The sequence below is a fragment of the Canis aureus genome, chromosome 31 (genome assembly GCF_053574225.1).
Source record: "Canis aureus isolate CA01 chromosome 31, VMU_Caureus_v.1.0, whole genome shotgun sequence".
Taxonomy (NCBI): Eukaryota; Metazoa; Chordata; class Mammalia; order Carnivora; family Canidae; genus Canis; species Canis aureus.
Genome location: NC_135641.1, coordinates 16,206,663 through 16,226,162, shown reverse-complemented (window position 1 = coordinate 16,226,162; position 19,500 = coordinate 16,206,663). Strand labels below are relative to the sequence as shown.

Genomic DNA, 19,500 nt, shown 5'->3' with positions numbered 1-19,500 from the left:
GCGTGGTTGTTCAAAGTGTCCTTTCTCAGATTGACTACAGCTGTACTGACAGGGGGACCTAAAAGGGCAGAGTAGATGAGGACATAAAGTATCCTGTGGCTGGTAACACTAGTGTCCATCCCCTCCCCACCCACCCCCCCTGGGGTTATCCACTTAGCTTAGGAGACGCTGAACGCTCAACCTGCTGGGTTCAGAACTTTAGACTGGACGCAGATGTTACTGAGTGTTGGCAGCACGTGGCTTTCTTCATGGTATTTGCTCAGGGCCTCTTCCCCACCAGGACTTGTATATATGCTACTACTCCATTTCTTCTGTTTTGAGTTTCTAAGAAATTTTCCTGAAGACAGCCATAGGTTGAGGCACAAATTTGGGCTGAAATCCCAGGATTCAGTGGCTGGCATGAGGACCTCTGCACTCTGGGTGTCCCCGCCAGCTTGGTCTTGGTTCCCTCAGGTCTGGCTCCTCTGAGGGCATGGTTCCTCAAGGTTCTGACACACACTTCCCTGAAGACTGTGATGGGACACGGCTGTTTGGGTCTGTTCCCCTCCTGTTCCCCTCTCCTTGGTATTGGTCATAAGAGTGCCTGCTCTTTGGTTGTCTTCACATGAGCCCTTTCTCAGATGGAAGTGCTGCAGACGCTCCCAATCTGTGGCTTGCTTTGTTTGCCAACAGTGCTTCTCAGAGCAGAGGCTGTCGATGAAATCCAGGTGGTCAGTTCTGCTCTTCATATGGTTTGTGCTTTTGGGTGTCCTTTTGTCGACAAGAAATCTTTGTCTGCCTTGTGCTCATGAAGAGACTGTCTTCTCTTCCGGTGACTGGCATGTGTGTGAGTTCAGTTGCCTTGAGTCTCTCTCTCTATTCCGGGTGGTGTTTTGTTTCTTGTTGTGTCTTGGTGCCAGCACCATGCTGCCCTTTTTCCTCAGCTGGGTGGTCCACCTATGAATCCACCTGCTCAGTCACCATTTTCTTATTTCATTGTGTCCTTGATAGCTGCCATACATGATCGGAAGGTTAAGAGGGAATTTCTGATGAAATAAAACTTGTAAAATGTTTTCTGATACGATAGACTCTGGACATCTGTTGAGTCCCCACTCAATGCAGCACCAGTGTGGGGACTCCATAAAGAAGGGCCACGAGAGGAAGAAAGGCAGCTCTCGAGGGTGTGGTCCAGAGAAGAGGCTCCAGCACCAGTACTGTGGGGAGCTCCCGCCACAGTGTGGGCCGCATGCACACTTTACCCCACACCCAGGTAAGCCGGCTCACGTGGCCTTGGCCAGTTCCCTGGCAGGTCGGTGTTGTCACTGTGCCTGCCGTCAGCCCCCTACACTGTCTTAGGAAGGAGTCTCCTACACTGAAATGTCTAGTAGATCCATATCGTAGAGTCCTCGTCTGTAAGTTCCGCGGTGCTTTTCTCTACACACACAGCTACATACAGGTTATGACAGTAACTACATTTTAAAATTTAATGACAAGAAGTAAATCTGTTAAATGGGAGTGTCATATGCGTGCCTCTGGCAAAAGTGTCAGAAAACCTCCCAGTGTGAATTCACCTGGCCTGTCCCTGAAGCAAGTTCAGGTGAGGTCACGGGGGCCTGGGGAAGTGGCCAGGTTGTGCTGGTGACCCCACTCAGGTTGCCTGTGGCCACTGCGGAGTGGGGTGGAGGGGACAGCTGTGACTGTCCCCGTATCCTGAGGCTCAGCAGTGGTGCCATGTCTGTGAGTGGCACAGGGTTCCTACTCATTCACAGAGCAACGAAGTTTCATATCTGCCTTATCCAGATGCCCCCAGAGTTGGCATTTACCGCATTTGCTCTGGTGTGCCCCTCCTCTCCCCACCATGTATGTGTGTGCATTTTTGTGTGGGCATACGCATGTATATGTACGTCTGCACGGGTGTGCGTTCATATGTATGCACATGTGTGCGCACATACTGTCATTGGTCTTTTCTGGAACTTTCTGTCATTGGTCTTTCTGGAACTTTCAGGTCGTGGGGGAGGTCTGTCCCAGTGGGTACAGCAGACCCGTCCCTGGAAGAGGCAGTGGTCGGGTGGACTTGGAACAGGAGCAGGAGGTCCTGTCTCTTCTAAACATTTCAGCATAGTTTCCTGAAAGCAAGGACACTTTCTTGAATAAGGAGCATTTAACTCTCCAGAAAGGGACATGAACTTTGCCACAAACCTACCTGCCACTTAACCCACGGACCCTGTTCCTGTTTTGCCAGGCATTCCATTGACATTGTCCAGGAATTGATCCAGGTGCACGCAGCATATCTAATTGTTGCTTCTCCTCAGACACCTGTGACCCAGCACAGTTTTTCAGTCTTTCTATCTTCTGCATCCAGAAGGGGGTGTTAAGGCTTTCAGACTTTACTTTTACCCTCACCGTGGCTTGCTGCTCTGCTTCATGGTGGCCAGACTCAGATGTGCATTTTGGGAGAGTGGGCTCAAGCAGTGGCCATGGGCTGGAGGGGGAGAAGGAAGAACACAGGTCACAGGGCGAGGTAAGGCAGCATGTGGGCAGTGTCTGTCCCTGGGGCAGGGCTGGGATGGCACGGAGTGACTGCTGTGTGTTTGCTTTTAGAGGACAGGTCGTGGGGGAGGTCTGTCCCAGTGGGTACAGCAGACCCGTCCCTGGAAGAGGCAGTGGTCGGGTGGACTTGGTGAAGTTCAGCAGTGAACATGGGGCTGGGGGAGCAAGGGACGTCCAGGTGACTTCTGACCCAGCAGGTGGAGGACTACAGTCTACTCAAGGCACGAGTGCTTGAGACACGGGTTTGCTGGGGGGGAAGTCCTGGGTTTGGCTGCGGATGGCAGATCTGAGGAACTGTGGAGACATTGAAGCCATGCTGGGATGCAGCAGCAAGAGCCGGGAAGAGCGGCCTGGACTGGAGGGGTGGTCTGGAGAGGAGGGTGTGGACCTGGGGCCCAGGCAGAGCCCAGAGCTGTGCTGCCTCAAGACCACAGCAGGGAGGGATACAGTGCACAGGGGCCTGAGGTACGCAGGGGCAAATTGGTTAAAACCCTTTGTAATTTCCAAAATCTAGGTGTTTTTTTAAGATTCTTTTTTTTTTTTTTTTTAATTCATTCATGAGAGACACAGAGAGAGAGAGAGTCAGGCAGGGGGAGAAGCAAGCTCCATGTAGGGAGCCCCACGTGGGACTCGATCTGGGGACTCCAGGATCACACCCTGGGCTGAAGGCGGTGCTAAACTGCTGAGCCACCTGGGCTGCCCCCTAATTCTAGGTTTTTACTCCCTTCTCTTTGTTGTACGTGTCTTTGTCAAGAACACGGTAATTGGTTAATTGATTTTTTTAAAGCTCTTAGCTCAGTTTTATCACTTTTGGGTGGATTTTCTACATGTGTATGCACACGCACACACACAGGCATGCACACCTTTTTAAACTATTGTAGTGATGACTGTGCCAGGGAAGTTGGTCTGCTGAGGGCTGTATCCCACCCTCCTTACAGATTCCGCAGACATTGAGGACCCAGCCGTGTCTCAGAAGTCAAGTTTGTCCACACAAAAGGTGGTAAATCCATTGCCTGTTCCTGAAAAGTACAGGAAGCGAAGAATGCCTGGTGGGAGATTCCAGGCACCCGCCAACCAGGAGTTTCTGAGCCACCTGGAGAAGCCTGCCATGCCCTCGAGCCCTGAGGAGACTCTGAGCAGGCACAGTGCCTCCGAGGGCAGGAGTGAAAGGACCTTTTCTCACTCAGAGGTCTCAGAGCCAGAAGAGGAGAGGCCCCACAGCAGGAGTGGCAGCGGAGAGGTGAGCAGGACAGGATGGTGAGGCAGGGGGCTGCTGAGCCCTGCTGTGCCCTGCTCCCATGCTGTGCTCACCAGACTCCCTGGAGAAGCTTCCATACCTGCTTCTCCCCGGCATTTGCTATGTCTTGGTCTGTTGGAAGGGTATTACTGGGCTCCACACCACTTCACGCCACGCTCAGTGCTTTGAAGGAGAGAGGGTAGGCACAGGCCGGGGCAGTTGTGCTGTGCTTGTCTCAGCAGTGAGGTCCATCATCTTGACCAGAGAACCATGGCGGGGGGGGTCCTACTGTGAGGGTGTCCTGGACAGGCATCCTGTGGTTTAACACAGGATTCATCCTGGGTAGGAACTGGGAGTCCTCCCACCCTCTGAGTGACCCAGAGCCACATATGGGTAATGACTCTGTTGCCTTTGTCACTGGCTTGGTTGGAGATGAAGGCACAGAGTTGTGGGAATTAGGGCTGACCTCAGGCAGGCATAGGCAGGGCACACTGTGGCAAGAAGTCTGCCCTATGGCTGGTTTGGCAGACACACCCAGTGCTGGCAGGGGAGTGGGAGAGGGGAGTGAGAGGAGCATGGGGGAGGGGGAATGAGGCCTGACCTCCCATGTGGTTGGTTAGTGGAGTGATTTGACTTCCTGTGGTCAGTCCTGAGTTGTAAACAGGGAGAAAAATTAGGGAACTTACCACTTAACTGGTCAAGTTCTGGCCTTTGGACCAATCATTACAGGGGTCATGGTTTGGCCTCCTGGCTGGTTGCTGTAGGTGATTGGCTGGCTTCCGGGCGTGGTTGCTGTAGGTTGTGCATCAGAGGGCTGCCCTTATAGAGGGTATGGTCATTGTATGGTTAGGCTCTCATGGTCTGGATTGAGGGAAGGAAGACGAATGAGGAATATGCTTGAGATAGGAACGTGCCCAGCCTTTCCCTGTGCCCTAGAGGCCTGGCTTCACTCACCAAAGATGGACCTCTCTAGGTGCAGAGCCTTGCCTGGAGAACTCCTACAGTCACTGTAGGGCTGTGACTACAGGAGGAGTTGCAGCCTTGGCTTGGGGCTGCAGCCTCATGGTGATCATCCTCTCGCAGAGGGCACTACCCTATGTTCCTCAGGTGGGAGACAGAAGGTTGAGTGAGCGCACTGAGGACCCTGGCTCTGTCATTTGTGCCTAAGGACAAATGTGCAGATACAGCTTCTGATGGAGGTGTTGGTGCCAGATGTTCACCTAGATGCTCTCAGCCTTAGCTTGTTAGAGCAAGCAGCCAGGCCTTAGTGTTTTCATGCCACCCTACCCCCAGTGTGACCTTGGGCAAAGCAGTGCTCACTTGCTGGGCTTGCTCCTGATAGGCAGTGGTGGCAGTGGTGGCAGGAGGTGAGGAGCTGTCCCCCCTGAAGTGGCTTTACCTGCCTCCCCTCATTTCAGAGTCTCTGGGTCTTCAGAAGTTCATTGTAGAAAAGCCTTCTGGATATTAGCTAACTGGAGAGCACTAGGCGGGGCTCTCCCTAGTCTTCTGCTTGGAGCTGCTGCCTGGGCACCTGGGACTAGCCTGTGTCCCAGGTCTGGTCATTGGCCTGGAGATGGATGTGAGCTTCTACTCCCCTCCACCCCCAAATCCCAGGATACTTGGAAAGTGGTCAGGAGAGCAGAGGCCATCCTCTCTTCCTTGATAATTTTTAAAGATTGGTAAAGTAATTTCTAAAAGCAGGGAGGAGAGAGACTTTGATGTACATGCTGATATAGCACTGTTGTGGCCAGGCACTGGGTAGAGCCTTGATAGTTTCTCCTGGCAGCCCTTTTTGCCACATCATCCTGGCCTGACCACCCATGTGGTCCAGTGTGTGACTTGATTACATTCAGGGCTTTTCTGGTGCCAGTGGTCTGATGAGCATTTAGGTGGAGACTAGCTTTAAGGGTCTCCTCCAGGAGTCCCTGTGGACTGGTTCAGGAGGGCCCAGAACAGGCCATTGTGGGACTGGAGTTCCCACAGCCTTAGGGCTTAAACCATGATGTGGGTTTCATGACTGTCACACTTGGTGTCACCTTGTAGTGTGTCCTTTACCTACCCACATGTGACCCTAGTGTGGGATATCACCAGGGTCACATGTCTGAGGGTAGGGAAGCGCTTCCATGTGCCTCCCCTACAGCCTTGTGAAGTTTGGATGGCCCCATTGTGCACATCTCTGGACAAGGGTATCCGCATGATGCATGGGCGGTGCCATGCATCCCTGTGTCAGAGGCTTCACATCATGCAGTAACTCTTGGTCTCAGCATCATAGTTCTGTTTCCATTGCAGGTGGCTCCCAGACTGTATTCAGCTGTGCCTCCTGGGAAGAAGGCTGCCCTGGAGGTGATGCTTCTTGAGGCACTCCTCGACCTGGTGGACAGGTACTGGAGTGGCTGCAAGTCCCTGCATGGCAATGAGGTGTTCCAAGGTGAGCCAGGAAGGAAGGTCCGCTTAGACCTGCACTTGGGCCCTCCCTCCAGGCAGCATTCTGTTTGCAGATGCTGTTCTGCTGAGGTCTGGGCCCCGCACCTTGCTGCATCCTTTCCGCTTGCCGTCACTGCTCCCACCACACTGCACAGAGCATCTTGACAGCCTTCCTCAAAGCAGCTGGGGCTTCCATGGGGTGTGAGATATGAGGGGCGCCCTGCAGGCCTGTGGCTATTGGTTTTCCTACCTGTTGGCACTTGGGTTTATGGAGATGCCTTGTCACTTTGGTTTTGTTGGAGATGCTGTTCACAGATGATGTTTGATTCTTGTTGCTCTGTATTGTGTGAAGGTTTTAAAACCTCAAAAAGCTGCCACTGTCTCCTTTGAACCCTCTGAACATATGATCATCTCCTGCAGGGCCTTGGATTTGCTGATCTTTCAGTGGGAACGAGGCCTAGGAAGGTGGTCCCTTCCCAGGGAGGACTTGGCTTTGCTTCTGCCTGTACCTGGGTGCCAGAGCACACCCCCTACCCTTCTTCCAGAGTGAGAGATGCTGCCTCCTAGGTGGCAGCTGTCTCTTTCTCCTGCAGCCTAGGTGCAGCCAGTGGGAGCAGGAGCTTGCCCGCCCCTTCTGTCTGTAGACTGAGGGCCCTGCACAGAGCTGAGCTCTATGCTCAGTGTTGTGGCCCCAGGGCTTCTCCTTTTGGAAGCAGGACTCCCCAAGAAGCTGGATCCTCTGGATCCTGATCCCATAAATCTTGCCCTCATGCTCCCAGTTGCGGAGTTGTCAGACTGTGTTTGCATGCAGGTCCCAGGCCAGGAGCAGCAGCAGCCAGTGCTGTGGAAGGAGCATGGCAGGCTAACTGGGGCATCCAGCGTAACTATCCGGGCTCTCTTCATAGGCACCTTTGATCTGGAATAAAACTGTTTTCCTGTCTCTCTACCTCCCATCCGCAATTGGATGTGTGTACAGAAATCCGAGTAAGGGGATTTCTGTGGTATCCATGTCCCTTTGCCATTCTCCATGCTGGTCAGTGTTTTTAGGCATGTAGTTTGTGTTACTCAAGATGTATGAATGTACTTTGTTTCTACTTCATCCTTTTAACATAAATGCCATAATAATACCTGATTTTTACTCTTAGCTCAGGCAAGACATATTTTGTCATCTGTGCAAGAATTTACAACAACTCAGGATAGTTCAACACTTGTGAGTGAAGAAATTAGCTACCTTACTCTGGAAAATAAATCTCTACAGAAGCACCTTGCTGAGCAGCAGCAGCAGTACCGTGTAAAGATTAATGAGGTGGCATCAGAACTAAGCAACACACAGAAGGAGATGGTAAGCGTGCTTTTGCATTATTTCTATTCATGCACACAAGGGGTTTCAACCTCAGAGATCAGGGGAGCGCTTCCCCTTAGCTGCCGTCAGGCCGCAGCAGCAGGCTCCCCCCACCACTGAGGGCACTGCCTGTCTGCATGGCTCCCAAACCCTACATAACAGGCGTTTGAAGAGAGCAGTGTCCTTGCTTGTCCTAGCCTTGCCACTCCTGTGTGACTGCTCTCTTCTGTAAGAGGCTGAGTGAGGGAGAAAGCATGGATGAACTTGGGCTTGAGGTAGAGCTTACGTGGCTGCAGTGCTCCTGGGTCCAGGCAGAGGCTCCAATTAGCTGCTGTCCTGCCAGCACCATCCAGCACAAGCCCATGATGTGCTGCTGTTGGACTAGAGGGATTTCCTCCAGCAGGTGGTGCCCAAGGTCAGCCAGAGCCAGCTTGAACCCAGCCTCTGAGCCCAAGGCTCCTGGCTGGGCGGGGCTGTCCTTGTCCTTCCTAACTTCATAATAAGACCGTAACATGTAAATGGCTATGTTAAAAAAGCAGAAAGATATCAAACAACCTAATTTTATACCTCAAGGAACTAGAAAAAGAAGAGCAAACTAAACCCAAAGTTAACAGGAGGTATGAAGGAAATTGTAAACATCAGAGCAGAAATAAATCAAATAGAGAATTAGAAAAATAATGGGAAAGAAAACCAAAACTGAGTTGGATTTTTGAAAAAAATGTAAAATCCACCAACCTTTAGCTAGACTGAGAAGACTCAAAAACACAAATGAAAGAGGAGGTATCACAGTGGATGCCTCAGAAATAAAAAAGGGTCATAAGGGACTCTTACGAGTACTTATAAGTGAGCACACTGGACAACCTAAAAGAAATGGGTAAGCTCCTAGAAACCTACATCCTGCCAAGACTGTACCAAGAAGAAATAAAGTACGTGCCTGAGTGGCTCATTTGGTTAGGTGTCCAACTCTTGATTTCAGCTCAGGTCAAGATCTCAGGGTCATGAGATCAAGCCCCATGTTGGGCTCTGTGCTGGGCATGGACCCTGCTTGGGATTCTCTCTCTCTCTGTCTCTCTAAAAAAGAAGAAGAAATAAAGCCTGAACAGACCAATAATAAATAAGGAAATTGAATGATAATCAAAAACCTCCCAACAAAGAAAAGCCCAGAACCAGATGGCTTCATGGCTTAATGTTACTGCACATTCAAGTAAGAATTAATACTCCTTAAACTCTTCGAGAAAATAGAAGTAAAGGGAACACTTCTTTCTGTACCCATTTTTGAAGCCAACCTCATCCTGATAGCAAAAACACCAGAAGAAAAGAAAACTAGATGTTAATATCTCTGATGAACATAATTTTAAAATCTGTAGTAAAATACCAGGAAATCATATTCAAGAACACATCAAAAAAATATACGCTATGACCAAGTGGGACTTCCCCTGGAATGCAAGGTTGGTTCAACAAATGCTAATTAATACACACAGATTGAAAGATCAAAACCACACAGTCATCTCAATAGATGGGGAAAAGCATTTGACAAACTTAGCCATCCATCCATCATAAAAAGTCTCAACAAAATAGAAAGTTTCCTCAACACAGTAAAGGTCACTTATGACAAGGCCACAGGCAACGCGTGATTGGTGGGAAAACACCAAACCTTGCTTTCTCACCTGAGACCCGCTACCAGACACAGACATATGCTCTCATGAGGTCTGCTTAGCACAACACTGGAAATGGTAACAAGAGCACGTGGGAAAAGGAGACATCCAGATTGGAAAGGAAGAAGTAAGATCGTCTCTGTTTACAGAGGACAGGATTGTATGTGTAAAAAGTCCTAGACTCACAACAACAACAAAAACGACAAAACGTGTTAGAACTAATCAGTTCTGGGACACCTGAGTGGCTTAGCATTTGAGCATCTGCTCTCAGCGCAGGGTGTGATCCCGGGGTCCTGGGATCGAGTTCTGCTTTGGGATCTCTGTGGGGAGTCTGCTTCTCTCTCTGCCTGTATCTCTGCCTTTCTCTCTGTCTCTAATGAGTAAATGGATAAAATTAAAAAAAAAAAAACTAATCAATTTAATAAAGTTGCAGGACACAAAATCAGTATAATAGAAATCAGTTGTGTTTCTTTATACCAATAGTTTATCTAAAGAGATGAGGAAACAATCCCATTTAGGATAGCATCAAAAAGAATAAAATACTTAGGAATAGTATTTTGTATTGTAAAAATAGTATTTTGAACCAAGGAAGTTAAAGATTTGAACACTGAAAACTGTAAGACATGGATGGAAGAAATCCGAGCCATGAATGGAAAGATATCCCATGTGCACGGATTGGAAAAGTAATAGTGTTAAAACAGTCCACCCTGCTGAAAGTCATCTGCAGGTTCAGTGCAATCCCTGTAAGGATTCCAATGGCATTTTTTTACAGAAATTTTAAAAATCTTAAAATTTGTGTAATTATTTTTCTTAAAATTTGTATTTTCCATTTTCTTTTTTTTTTTTTTTTAAGATTTTATTTATTTATTTATTCATGATAGTCACACAGAGAGAGACAGGCAGAGACACAGAGGGAGAAGCAGGCTCCATGCTGGGAGCCCGATGTGGGATTCGATCCCGGGTCTCCAGGATCGCACCCCAGGCCAAAGGCAGGCACCAAACCGCTGCGCTACCCAGGGATCCCTGTATTTTCCATTTTCTAGTTTCACGGGAGACCCCTAAAATTTTGCCAGAACTGCCTTGAGAAAAAACAGTTGGAGGTATTACACTCTGATTTCAAATTCTTATTGTGAAGGAAGCTGTAGTAATGGAAAGAGTATGGTATTAACACATAAACAGACACATGGATGGATGGAACAGAATAGAGATCCCAGGAACATTACGCCACATACAAATGGCATCATGTACCAAGAATACACAACAGGGAAAGGACAGTCTATTCAGTATTGGTGCTGGGAAGACTGGACCCCTGATACCGTATGTGGAAGTCAACTCAAATTGGATTAAAGATTTAAATATAAGACTTGAAACTGTAGAACTTTTAAAAAACACAAGAGAAAAGACTCCTTGATAGGGTCTATTCAATTTTTTTTTTTAATCTGATAGCAAAAATGCAAAAACAAAACTAAAGTGGGACTCTAGTGAACTCAGAAGTCCCTGCATAACAGAGGAAGCCATCTGCTAATGAGAAAGAGGTTACCAGGGGCAGGAGTGTTGGTAAGGGGCCCATGCTGTGGCCGTGGAGGAAGATGAAGACCAGGACCGGAGCTGCTTGTGCGGTGCTGGGTCTGCACATTGGCTGTCAGTGTAGCTCCCAGGTCCTCTCCTCCCCAACAGATGTTAGCTCTGTGAGAGCAGGGACATCCGTGCACTCGACCCAGCAGGGCACACACCTCAAATCTTTGTGGTGCATCCAGCCAAGTGTAGTGTTTTTCATCTTGCTGATCATCACAGTTGAGTTTTATTATGTGGAATCTGCAAGAGCTCCTCTTTTAAAAAGTCAGTACTGAGAGGTTGTGACATGTGGTTGAGACGGTGGACTGGGACATAGTGGCCAGCTCCATCTGAGCAAGTCACTTAAGCCTCTGAGTGTGTGTGAGAGAGAGAGAGAGATCGCTGCCCAGAGTGCAGCCCCTTCACCAGCAGCACGTATTACCGGCAGCCCGTGTGGTCAGGAGTCCTAGTGCACAGGAGCTGTGCATCTGACTCAGGGTCTTGCTGTCATATTGCCGAGTGGGGTCATGGTCCCCTTTGAAGGCTTGATGGAAGTAGGCATCCACTTGCAGGCTCGCACACAGGCAGCCTTGGCTCTGTACATGACACCTGAGGCCCTCCTGGCATGGCAGCTGCTGATCAGAGCCAGAGAGCACCTGCGTAGGAGGCCGTCCTTTGTTACCTGCTCTTGAGAGGGAAGTGTTGTTGCTTGCATGTGGTGGGTTAGGATCCAGTCAGCAGGTCCACCCATGTGAGGGGAGGACACACAGGATGGTGGGAACACTCTTGGGCCATCTCAGCAGCTGCCTCCCCCAGCTTCTGAATTGGCCATTATCATTCGAAAGGTGGGAATGAGAATAGCCATGGGGCTGCTTTGAGATGAGTCTCTGGAACATCTGCCAGTGTCTGTATTTTATGAGAACCTGCCGCCTCAGAGATCCCCCACAAAGCTTTACTTTTCCCCATTGTGAAGACGCTGGTTCTGCCATCAGGTCTCCTCAGGTCCTGATGCCCAGAAAACTGGCCTTAGCCAAGGTCTTGTTCCTGAGCCTTTCCAGCATGCTCCCAGCAGGGCTGTGTACAACTGAACATGATGGGTCACTGCCCCTCCTCTGGCCTTGGCTGAGACCTTGTTCAGGACCAGGGCCCAGCCCCTGCCCTTTCAGGACTCCTCACATTTTTGGGAGACAAACCATTGGCCATAACTGGCCACATGGCCGTTTCTGTACTGCCCGGAGTGTGTGTGCACACACAGGGTCGGTATGCTGGGTGGGCCATCAGGGTGAAGAATGAGGGTAGCTGTTTCCTGAAAGCAGGGGCCCTTGTCACCTTGAGACAGATCCACTCGCTCCCCTGGTGGGGTTATGTCTGCGGGTGTCTGTGCAAGCGGGGCAGCCTCCTGCTCTGGGCAGCAGGTGGCTGTGATGGCCCCTGTGCCACCAGCTCTCACAGTGTGTCAGTGCTCTGCTCTCCCCTTTAATGTCCATGGTGTGCTGGGCATTGCTACTGGCTCAGAGGATGGGAAAGGAGCCCACTGTGTCTGCAGCTCCCACCTGTGGTGGGGATGGCAGGTAGGATCCATGTGCTTACAGAATGGGGCTCTTGCAGGGCAGTGCCTGCCTCAGGGAATGTGAAGCCCTGGGATCTGCCCATGCTTTTGCCCAAGAAGTGAACCTAAAGGGACCACACAGGGCTGGTGTGCTGCCCAGCTCTTGTTCTGCTCCTTGAGAAGGGATGGGGAGCTGGGCTGTGGTGACCATGGGGCCTTCCTGGAGGAGGCAGGGCTCCAGCAGAGATGCCAGGCACACAGCGTGCCCCCCTTCTCTGTCCCTTATGAAGGACACTGCTGCTCACCTGGAGATAGCTGTGATTTCTGTTGTTCACGTCCTGATTTATCACTTATGATAGGTAAAGTAAAACTGATGCCTGCTGGTCTCAAATTTGCCTTGATTTCATACATACGTTTTACTGAGTTTGATTTATCTGTTTTAAATGTGTTGTTCTATGTCCTTAGGATGACTTGAGGCAACATTTAGACAAATCTTTGGAAGAGAATAGTAGCTTAAAGGCTCTTTTGTTCAGCATGAAAAAAGAAGCAAAAAATGCAGACACTGCGGCTACATTAAATGTGCAGATCACTGGTGAGTATGTAGTTTATTTGGTAAGTTATTTAATGAAATGTGAGTGTTCAAATCCTCTATTGTAGACTTCATTTTAAGTTACTCATAGGAGGGTAGCTCGGGTGGCTCAGCGGTTTAGCATCCCCTTCAGCCCAGGGCCTGATCCTGGGGACCTGGGATCGATTCCCACGTCAGGCTCCCTGCATGGAGCCTGCTTCTCCCTCTGCCTGTGTCTCTGCCTCTTCTCCCCTGCCCCCACCTCTCTCTCCTGAATAAATAAAATCTTTAAAAAAAAAAAAAATTAAAAAAAAAAAAATTACTCATAGGATTCAGAATTCAGGTCCAGTACATGCTGTAAAGTGTGGTGAGGGTCATCTTGGCTCATGAGAGCTGTTCCTGCACGTTCCACAGCCTCAGGTTGGACATGGTTGTAGCCGTGGCAGTACCAACTGTGGGGAGCCTCCACCCCCACACTGCCTCTCAGCATGCAGATGGCTGTGCCTCTGCTGCCCCCACTCCTGGAGCAGAGCAGTGCTTTTTCTCTGTGGTCACCATTTCTTTCAGGTCACTCTTATCTCCATCTCTCCCATCTTTACTTCTGTTTTGAAATTTTCATCAAGATGCCCTTGGTATTTCAGATTCCCGGGTTTTGAGTGAAGAGGTGGTGTGTGTTCTGTGAGCCTTGTCTGGCTGTGAACCGCAGGGTCCCCTGGAAATTTTAACTTCACTGAGGACTGGCCCACTGAGTGTCATGCAGTTCTTACCTCCCAGGGGTCCAAAAACCATTCGTAGAGGGCCTCAGAGCAGGTCTATCTGCATGTTCCCAACGGGCTGGGTCGCAGGAGCCCAGCCACAGATGAGATCATGGCCCTGGCCCACAGGCTGCTCAGGTCTCTTCTGTTGTGTCTCTTGGGCTGCTTGGTTGAAGGCTGAGCTCTTTATAATCTTTTCTTGAAACTTTCTTTTCTTTAAAGATTATTTATTTATTTATTTATTTATTTATTTATTTATTTATTTATTTATTAGAGAGAGAGAGAGAGCAGCAGGAGTGGCAGGCAGAGGAGATGAAGAAACAGACTCCCCACTGAGCAGGGAGCCCAACATGGGGCTTGATTCCAGGACCTAAGGTCACAACCTGAGCCAGCGCCCCTTTTCATTAACTTCCATGTAAAAAATTTCCCCTTTTCATGTGTGTCTTGAGATGTCATCATCCTGTTCGCTTGCTCTCAGACTCCTCCTTGCTCAGCCTTCATTTCCCATGAGGCTTTCTCTGCCATGACCATGGGCCTGAGTTCAGCTACCTCCTCTGACATCCTCAGTTCTGACTTGTTCCTCCATTTATTGTATCACTTCTTAGTCAATACTCAGTCCTGGGTTTGCTGGGTTCTGGGTGTGGCCGCTGTTGTCAAGGGCAGCAGCTTTGTGTGGGGTCTGCCCTCAGTGCTCCAAACTTCTAGAGAAATATGGTGGCCCCTTTGGGCACCCCCAGGGCCCTGTTCATTTCCTCACTTCTCTCTGGAGCACTGTCCTGCCCCCCCTGGGCCCCTCACCAACAATTCCTCTGTAGTACAACCCTCTTCTGGAAGGGACTGGACAGGTCAGCCTCATGGGGTCAGGGTTGCTGCAGTCCTTTCAGACCACACAGGGACCCCCTGGTCTGACCTCATGGGGGAGGCCGAGCCCCTCTCGTGTCAGCCATGGGTCCTCAGTGGTCCAGCAGAGGTTTTCTGTGAAAATGGGGGACACTTAGTGGCTGCCCCACTGCTAAGCACCACTTCCCTTTCACAGATGTGGCTGCCATGCATGGCTTGTGGCTCTTGTGTCTGGGCCTTAAGGCTGCCTCATCATAGGGGCTGTAATGTCGTTTGTGGGGCTCTTGTTTTGTCATCTAGTCAGTCTTGGTGTTGGACAAATGTGGGGATTCTGGGAGATGCCGAAACCACGCCCTCACTGCCCTCTTTCCAGGATCCATTTCGCCAGCCCTGCAGCAGCAACATAGGCAGGTGCAGTTGCTGAGTAGTGTGGCCCCATTGTAACACTTTTAGGGGCCCTGTCTGCACCTTCCTGCTCTGGCTCTCTCATTGCCTCTTGTGTAGTTTCACAGTTGTGTGACTAGGTGTGGATTTATTTGGATCTTGGATTTGGGTTTTGGAGCCAATAAATGATATTTCTTTTCCTCTCGAGTTGGAAACCCAGAGCCAGGAGTCACATGGGTGGAACCCAAACACTCTGTGTCACTGATGGACCTGAGACCAGAGGACATATCGGAGATGTGTGGCCCCCGTGGGCCTCTTGTCACTTGTCCCCAGAACCCATTGCCTGGGGGAGGAGAAGCACTGCAACTTTGCAGCAGGTCCAGCAGCAGGTCCAGTGCAGGGGCCCCAGCTGGCAACTGGCTTGCCTCTGTCTGCACTGTCTGCCCTCTGTGTGCAGACTTAGTTCTTGAGAGTCTGAAGGGCAGAAGCCAAGGGTGTCTGAGTTGTGCACAGAAGGACTTTTCCAGGCTACATTGTTTTCTTGTGTCTCTGGTCTAACTTAAATGTTTGAACTGCTTAGTGTGAATTTCACTAACTAATGTTACTGTTTTTCTCTTTCAGGACTTCAAACAAGTGTGAAGAGGCTCTCTGATGAGATTGTGGAATTAAAGCAGCATCTGACACACTATGACAAGATCCAGGAGCTCACCCAGATGCTTCAGGAGAGCCACAGGTGCCTCTGGGAGGCGTGGGTGGAGGCGCTGAGTGGGCCCTGTGGCTCAGGGAGGCAGGGCTGGCCCTGGTCACGTCATGGGGCACAGAGGAACACCTGAGGGTGTCCCTTCCTGCTATAGTATTCTGTGAGGTGGGGCCTGAGAGTGTGACCAGAAGTGTGGCCAGGGGAAGTGAGGGGCACGTGAGAGATGGTGGGAGATGCTCAGGTGTCCTGGTCTACCTGGAGCAGCTCCCATCACTTCTCCCGGAACACGGGGACCCCACCTTTACTCCTGGCTGTGTGCTGGGTGGTGAGAAGGGAGCAGGAGCTGTGGGGATTGCCAAGTGTTTATTCCCAGTGTTTATTCTGAGAATCATGTGGTGGGAAGGGGGCGCTGGCTGGCGCAGGCTGGGCACAAGGAAACAGTGTGCTGCTGGGTGGGCCGAGGTGAGGACGGGCCATCTGCACGTGATAAAGGTGCAGAGCCTGAGCCAAACTCACCTCTTTTCTCCTGCCTCAGGTTGAGGCCACCACTCCTGCCCCTGGGCTTGAGTGCCGTGTGGCCTTAGGTGGAGCTGGGCTGTGACCTCCCAGGGAGTCAGCGGGCCCATCCCACGCACAGGTTACAGAGGGGAAGGGGCTCCTGAGAGATGAGCTGGAGCAGAGAGAGGGAGGCAACAGAAGAACAGGGAAGGTGGACGTCGTGGTACAGGGAGGGGCAGTCGAGGCAGGATGGCTCCCAGAACCCGGCAGCCCCCCATCTGCAGTGTGGTGGGCTCCATGTGGACGAGGCCCTGCAGCGGGGGTTCACGTTCAGTTTGCTCTGGGCCTCCACCTGGCCAGTGGCTATTCCGTGGGTCTGTCCGTGGGGGCAGGTATCTGGGAAAATGGCCCCCCACATCCATCCATCCCTTATCACTGCTCACTGGAGGCAAGAGCATTTTGCAGATGGCTGAGTGGGCAGGTACAGTACCGCTCTCCTCATAAAGTCCTCATAGCAGTAGAAGTGGCTGACAACACTGTGAGACCCGGACTCTGAGGTGCTCTTACGTCAGAATTTGTAAGGGGCTTTTCACAGCTGACCAGGGCTTAGAAATATGCCAGACTGGGCATCTTCTCTGGAGCTAGAACATGGTCCCGCTCGCTTTACAGACTGTTTTCTCACCCCCGGGTGTGGCTGGAGCGATGGGGCAGTAGCCCTCCATCATGGGCTCCGCTCCTTCATCCTGCCTATATGCAGCGGGGCAGTTTAGGGCTCGGGTCAGGTTTTGCGCCAACCGGTCTGGAGGGGAGAGTCAGGCGGCAGGAGCCAATGGCAGGCAGAAGGGTGTTGGCAGTGGAGCGGGGGCAGGAGGCGGCAGGCTGGCCTTTAGGAGGGGCTCAGGTGTCGATTCCCTGTGCTCTCCTGCAGCTCCCTGGTCAGCACCAATGAGCATCTCCTGCAGGAGCTGAGCCAGGTGCGGGCACAGCACCAGGCCGAGGTGGAGCAGCTGCATTGGAGCTACAAGGAGCTCAAGAAGACTCTAGCCCTCTTCCCACATGGTAGCGCCAGCCTTGGAGGCTGCTAGCCCCACCCCCACCCCTGGGCACCCATGCCTCGCCTCTGGGTTTTGTGGCCAGCGCATCTGTGTTCGCTCTGACACAGCTAGTAAAATGTGGAAATTCCTTTCTACCTAGTGTTTGTGTTGGTGAGAGCTGGGTCTTCTGTTCGTAATTATCTTAAATGTTTTGAAAAGTATTTGGGGCCTGTAGCTCGATTTTCTAGAACATCCTGAGAAAGGATTGATCTGTCTATAGGTGAGTCTGTAAGGGTGTATATGGTGCAGGATTTGCAAAGAGCTGGCAACTGGGATCATTATTCCCTCGGACTCCAGCACGCTGTTCCTGTGTCCTGAAATACAACCGAGATCTTACCAAGAAAAAAAAAAAAAAAAAAAGCCTTTCATGTGTTTTGAAACAACATACTGATATATTTTGAGGGCCAACATTATTAATTTTTCATAAAATATCTTGATATAAAAAAGTGCAGTATTTTTCACCCTGATGTGAAAGAGAATGGGGTCTGATGGCTAAGTGATTTTGTGTGACACTCAATCCTTGTTCAATAAACTAATAGATTGTTTTAAAAAGTGGCTTTTTATGAATTATAACTGAGTTTTTCTCCCTGAATTCTTTCATAAAACAAGCTATGCACCATGGTTAGCTCCAGGACTTAATAAAGTAACACGTGGAGTTGGGGAAACATTAACAATATTGACCTCCCACAGTGAAAGTATCTACCCCTGTGCTCTCTTGCTTGCAGTGCATTTCTGAAAATTAGAGCAGAACAGGGCAAAATACTAGATTTTTAGTTTAAAAGCTTTGTATCTTGTGTAAATGCTTGCTTTTTTTGGTAAAACAAAGTAATTTTGTAAAACAGTACTTAGCTGATGGAGGAAGAAGAGCAGAAGTACCTAGAAGTACCTGTTGGGGGGTGGGGGAGGTCCCTTGTGTTGCTCGGGAGATGGTCTCCTCAGCCCCCTCCCTGTCTGGTTGTGGTTGTGTCCTTCAGCATTGATTTCTGTAACTTAGCAGGAAAACATGACACAGCAAATGTGGTTTTGTGTGTGTATGGGGGGGAGGTTTCTTTCATCATTGGATCATTTATTTATTTTAAGGATTTTAGCATTAATCCATTTTGAGCTTGTTGAAAGTGATCACCATGCTATTACTTGGTTTCTGTAGCTTACATTTCAATGAGCTTCTTAGACCTCTGAGTTTATAATTTTCATCAAATTTGGAAAAGTTTTCCTCACTATTTCTCCAAAATTGTTGTTTGACCCAGCCCCCTCCACCCCCGTCCCCGACTCCCTCCTGTGACTCCAGTGACACACCACGCAAGTCCCTACGCATCCCGACACTCCGATCTTCTTTCCCATCTTTTGTTCCCAGCTCCGTTAGGGTCATTTCTACTGCCCTGATCTGAGATTAGGCCTGTTATATGTATAGTGAATTTTTAATTTCAGAAATTATGTTTTTAGTTCTAAAATTCCCTTTGGTTCTTTCTTACTGACCTCTGTGCACCATTATGCTCCTGTTTTCCTACTCCTGAGCCCTGTTCTTGCTGCCTTTGCTGCAGGTGATTGCATATCACCCGCAGTGGTCATGTTGACACTCTGCTCGGACGGAAGCCTGTCTGGTCCGTGTTTTCAGCACTTTCTGTCAGAGCTTTCAGTGTCCTCGTTCTAGGGGGTGTGTGATCAGTGGCACTTTTGTAGACAGCTTTTCCAGGTTGAAGCAGCTCCTCCTGTTGTTAATTTGCTATGTTCGTATCATGAATGAATGAGTTTTATCAGACACTTTATTCTGTAGCCATGGAGCTGACTGGTGATTTTTCTCCCATATCCATTAGTATGGTTAATTACAGTGATTCCCTCTGTTAAAACAACCTAAACTTCTGAGTTAAGCACAGCGTAGTAATGGTGAACTTTCCTTTGCAAATGTGCCATTGGATTCAGTTAATATTTTGTGTAGGGTTTTATGTGGTGGGTATAGCACCGAGTGTCTAATTTTGAATTATTCAAACTCTATGGGTGTCTGCTTCCTCTCTGTAGAGCATGAGGATGATGTCACCTGCCCCAGGGTGTGGTGACGAGTCTGTGACAGGCACAGTTGGGCCCGAGGACCCCTCTGACGCAGCACGTGCAGGTGCGAGTGGCGGCAACTAGTCTGTCCTCCTCAGGGTTTGCGCCACCCCTGTCCCTAGGAGAAGAGTGCGCTTGGGCAAGCTCTCTGCTCCCTGGAGACCCGAGGATGTCAGCGGTGCCTGGGATTTTCTCTGTGGGAGATGTTGGGCTAATGGTTCTGCTTGATCCATGGCTAAAGGGTATGGCAGGGCCTGTCCTCACAGAGCACCCGTGTGCTCCCTCCAGTGACCACCCCCCCCACAGCCAGTTTGGGGCCGTAAGA

General features: G+C 50.0%; 1 protein-coding gene and 1 long non-coding RNA gene across 5 annotated transcripts in view; one reads left to right on the top strand and one right to left on the bottom strand.

The window, feature by feature from the left end:
- Positions 1–19,500, top strand: part of CEP72 (centrosomal protein 72) — a 52,906-nt gene that overhangs the window by 18,534 nt on the left and 14,872 nt on the right. For 2 of the 4 annotated variants that reach the window (XM_077879677.1, XM_077879679.1), the window contains exons 6-12: positions 1,067–1,249; positions 3,468–3,769; positions 6,056–6,194; positions 7,336–7,532; positions 12,756–12,882; positions 15,459–15,570; positions 16,964–17,512. In XM_077879677.1, coding sequence (XP_077735803.1) covers positions 1,067–1,249; positions 3,468–3,769; positions 6,056–6,194; positions 7,336–7,532; positions 12,756–12,882; positions 15,459–15,570; positions 16,964–17,120 — 1,217 coding nt within the window. In that variant the 3' untranslated portion in view covers positions 17,121–17,512. Of the gene's footprint in view, positions 1–1,066; positions 1,250–3,467; positions 3,770–6,055; positions 6,195–7,335; positions 7,533–12,755; positions 12,883–15,458; positions 15,571–16,963; positions 17,513–19,500 lie in introns of those variants that run through there. The other 2 variants (XM_077879678.1, XM_077879680.1) reach the window with 2 other exon arrangements.
- On the bottom strand, positions 1,071–4,823 carry LOC144302403 (uncharacterized). Its single transcript, XR_013369259.1, has 3 exons — positions 4,453–4,823; positions 2,183–2,461; positions 1,071–2,105 (listed from the first exon to the last, which is right to left on the bottom strand). It is a non-coding gene; the product is annotated as an uncharacterized LOC144302403 (long non-coding RNA).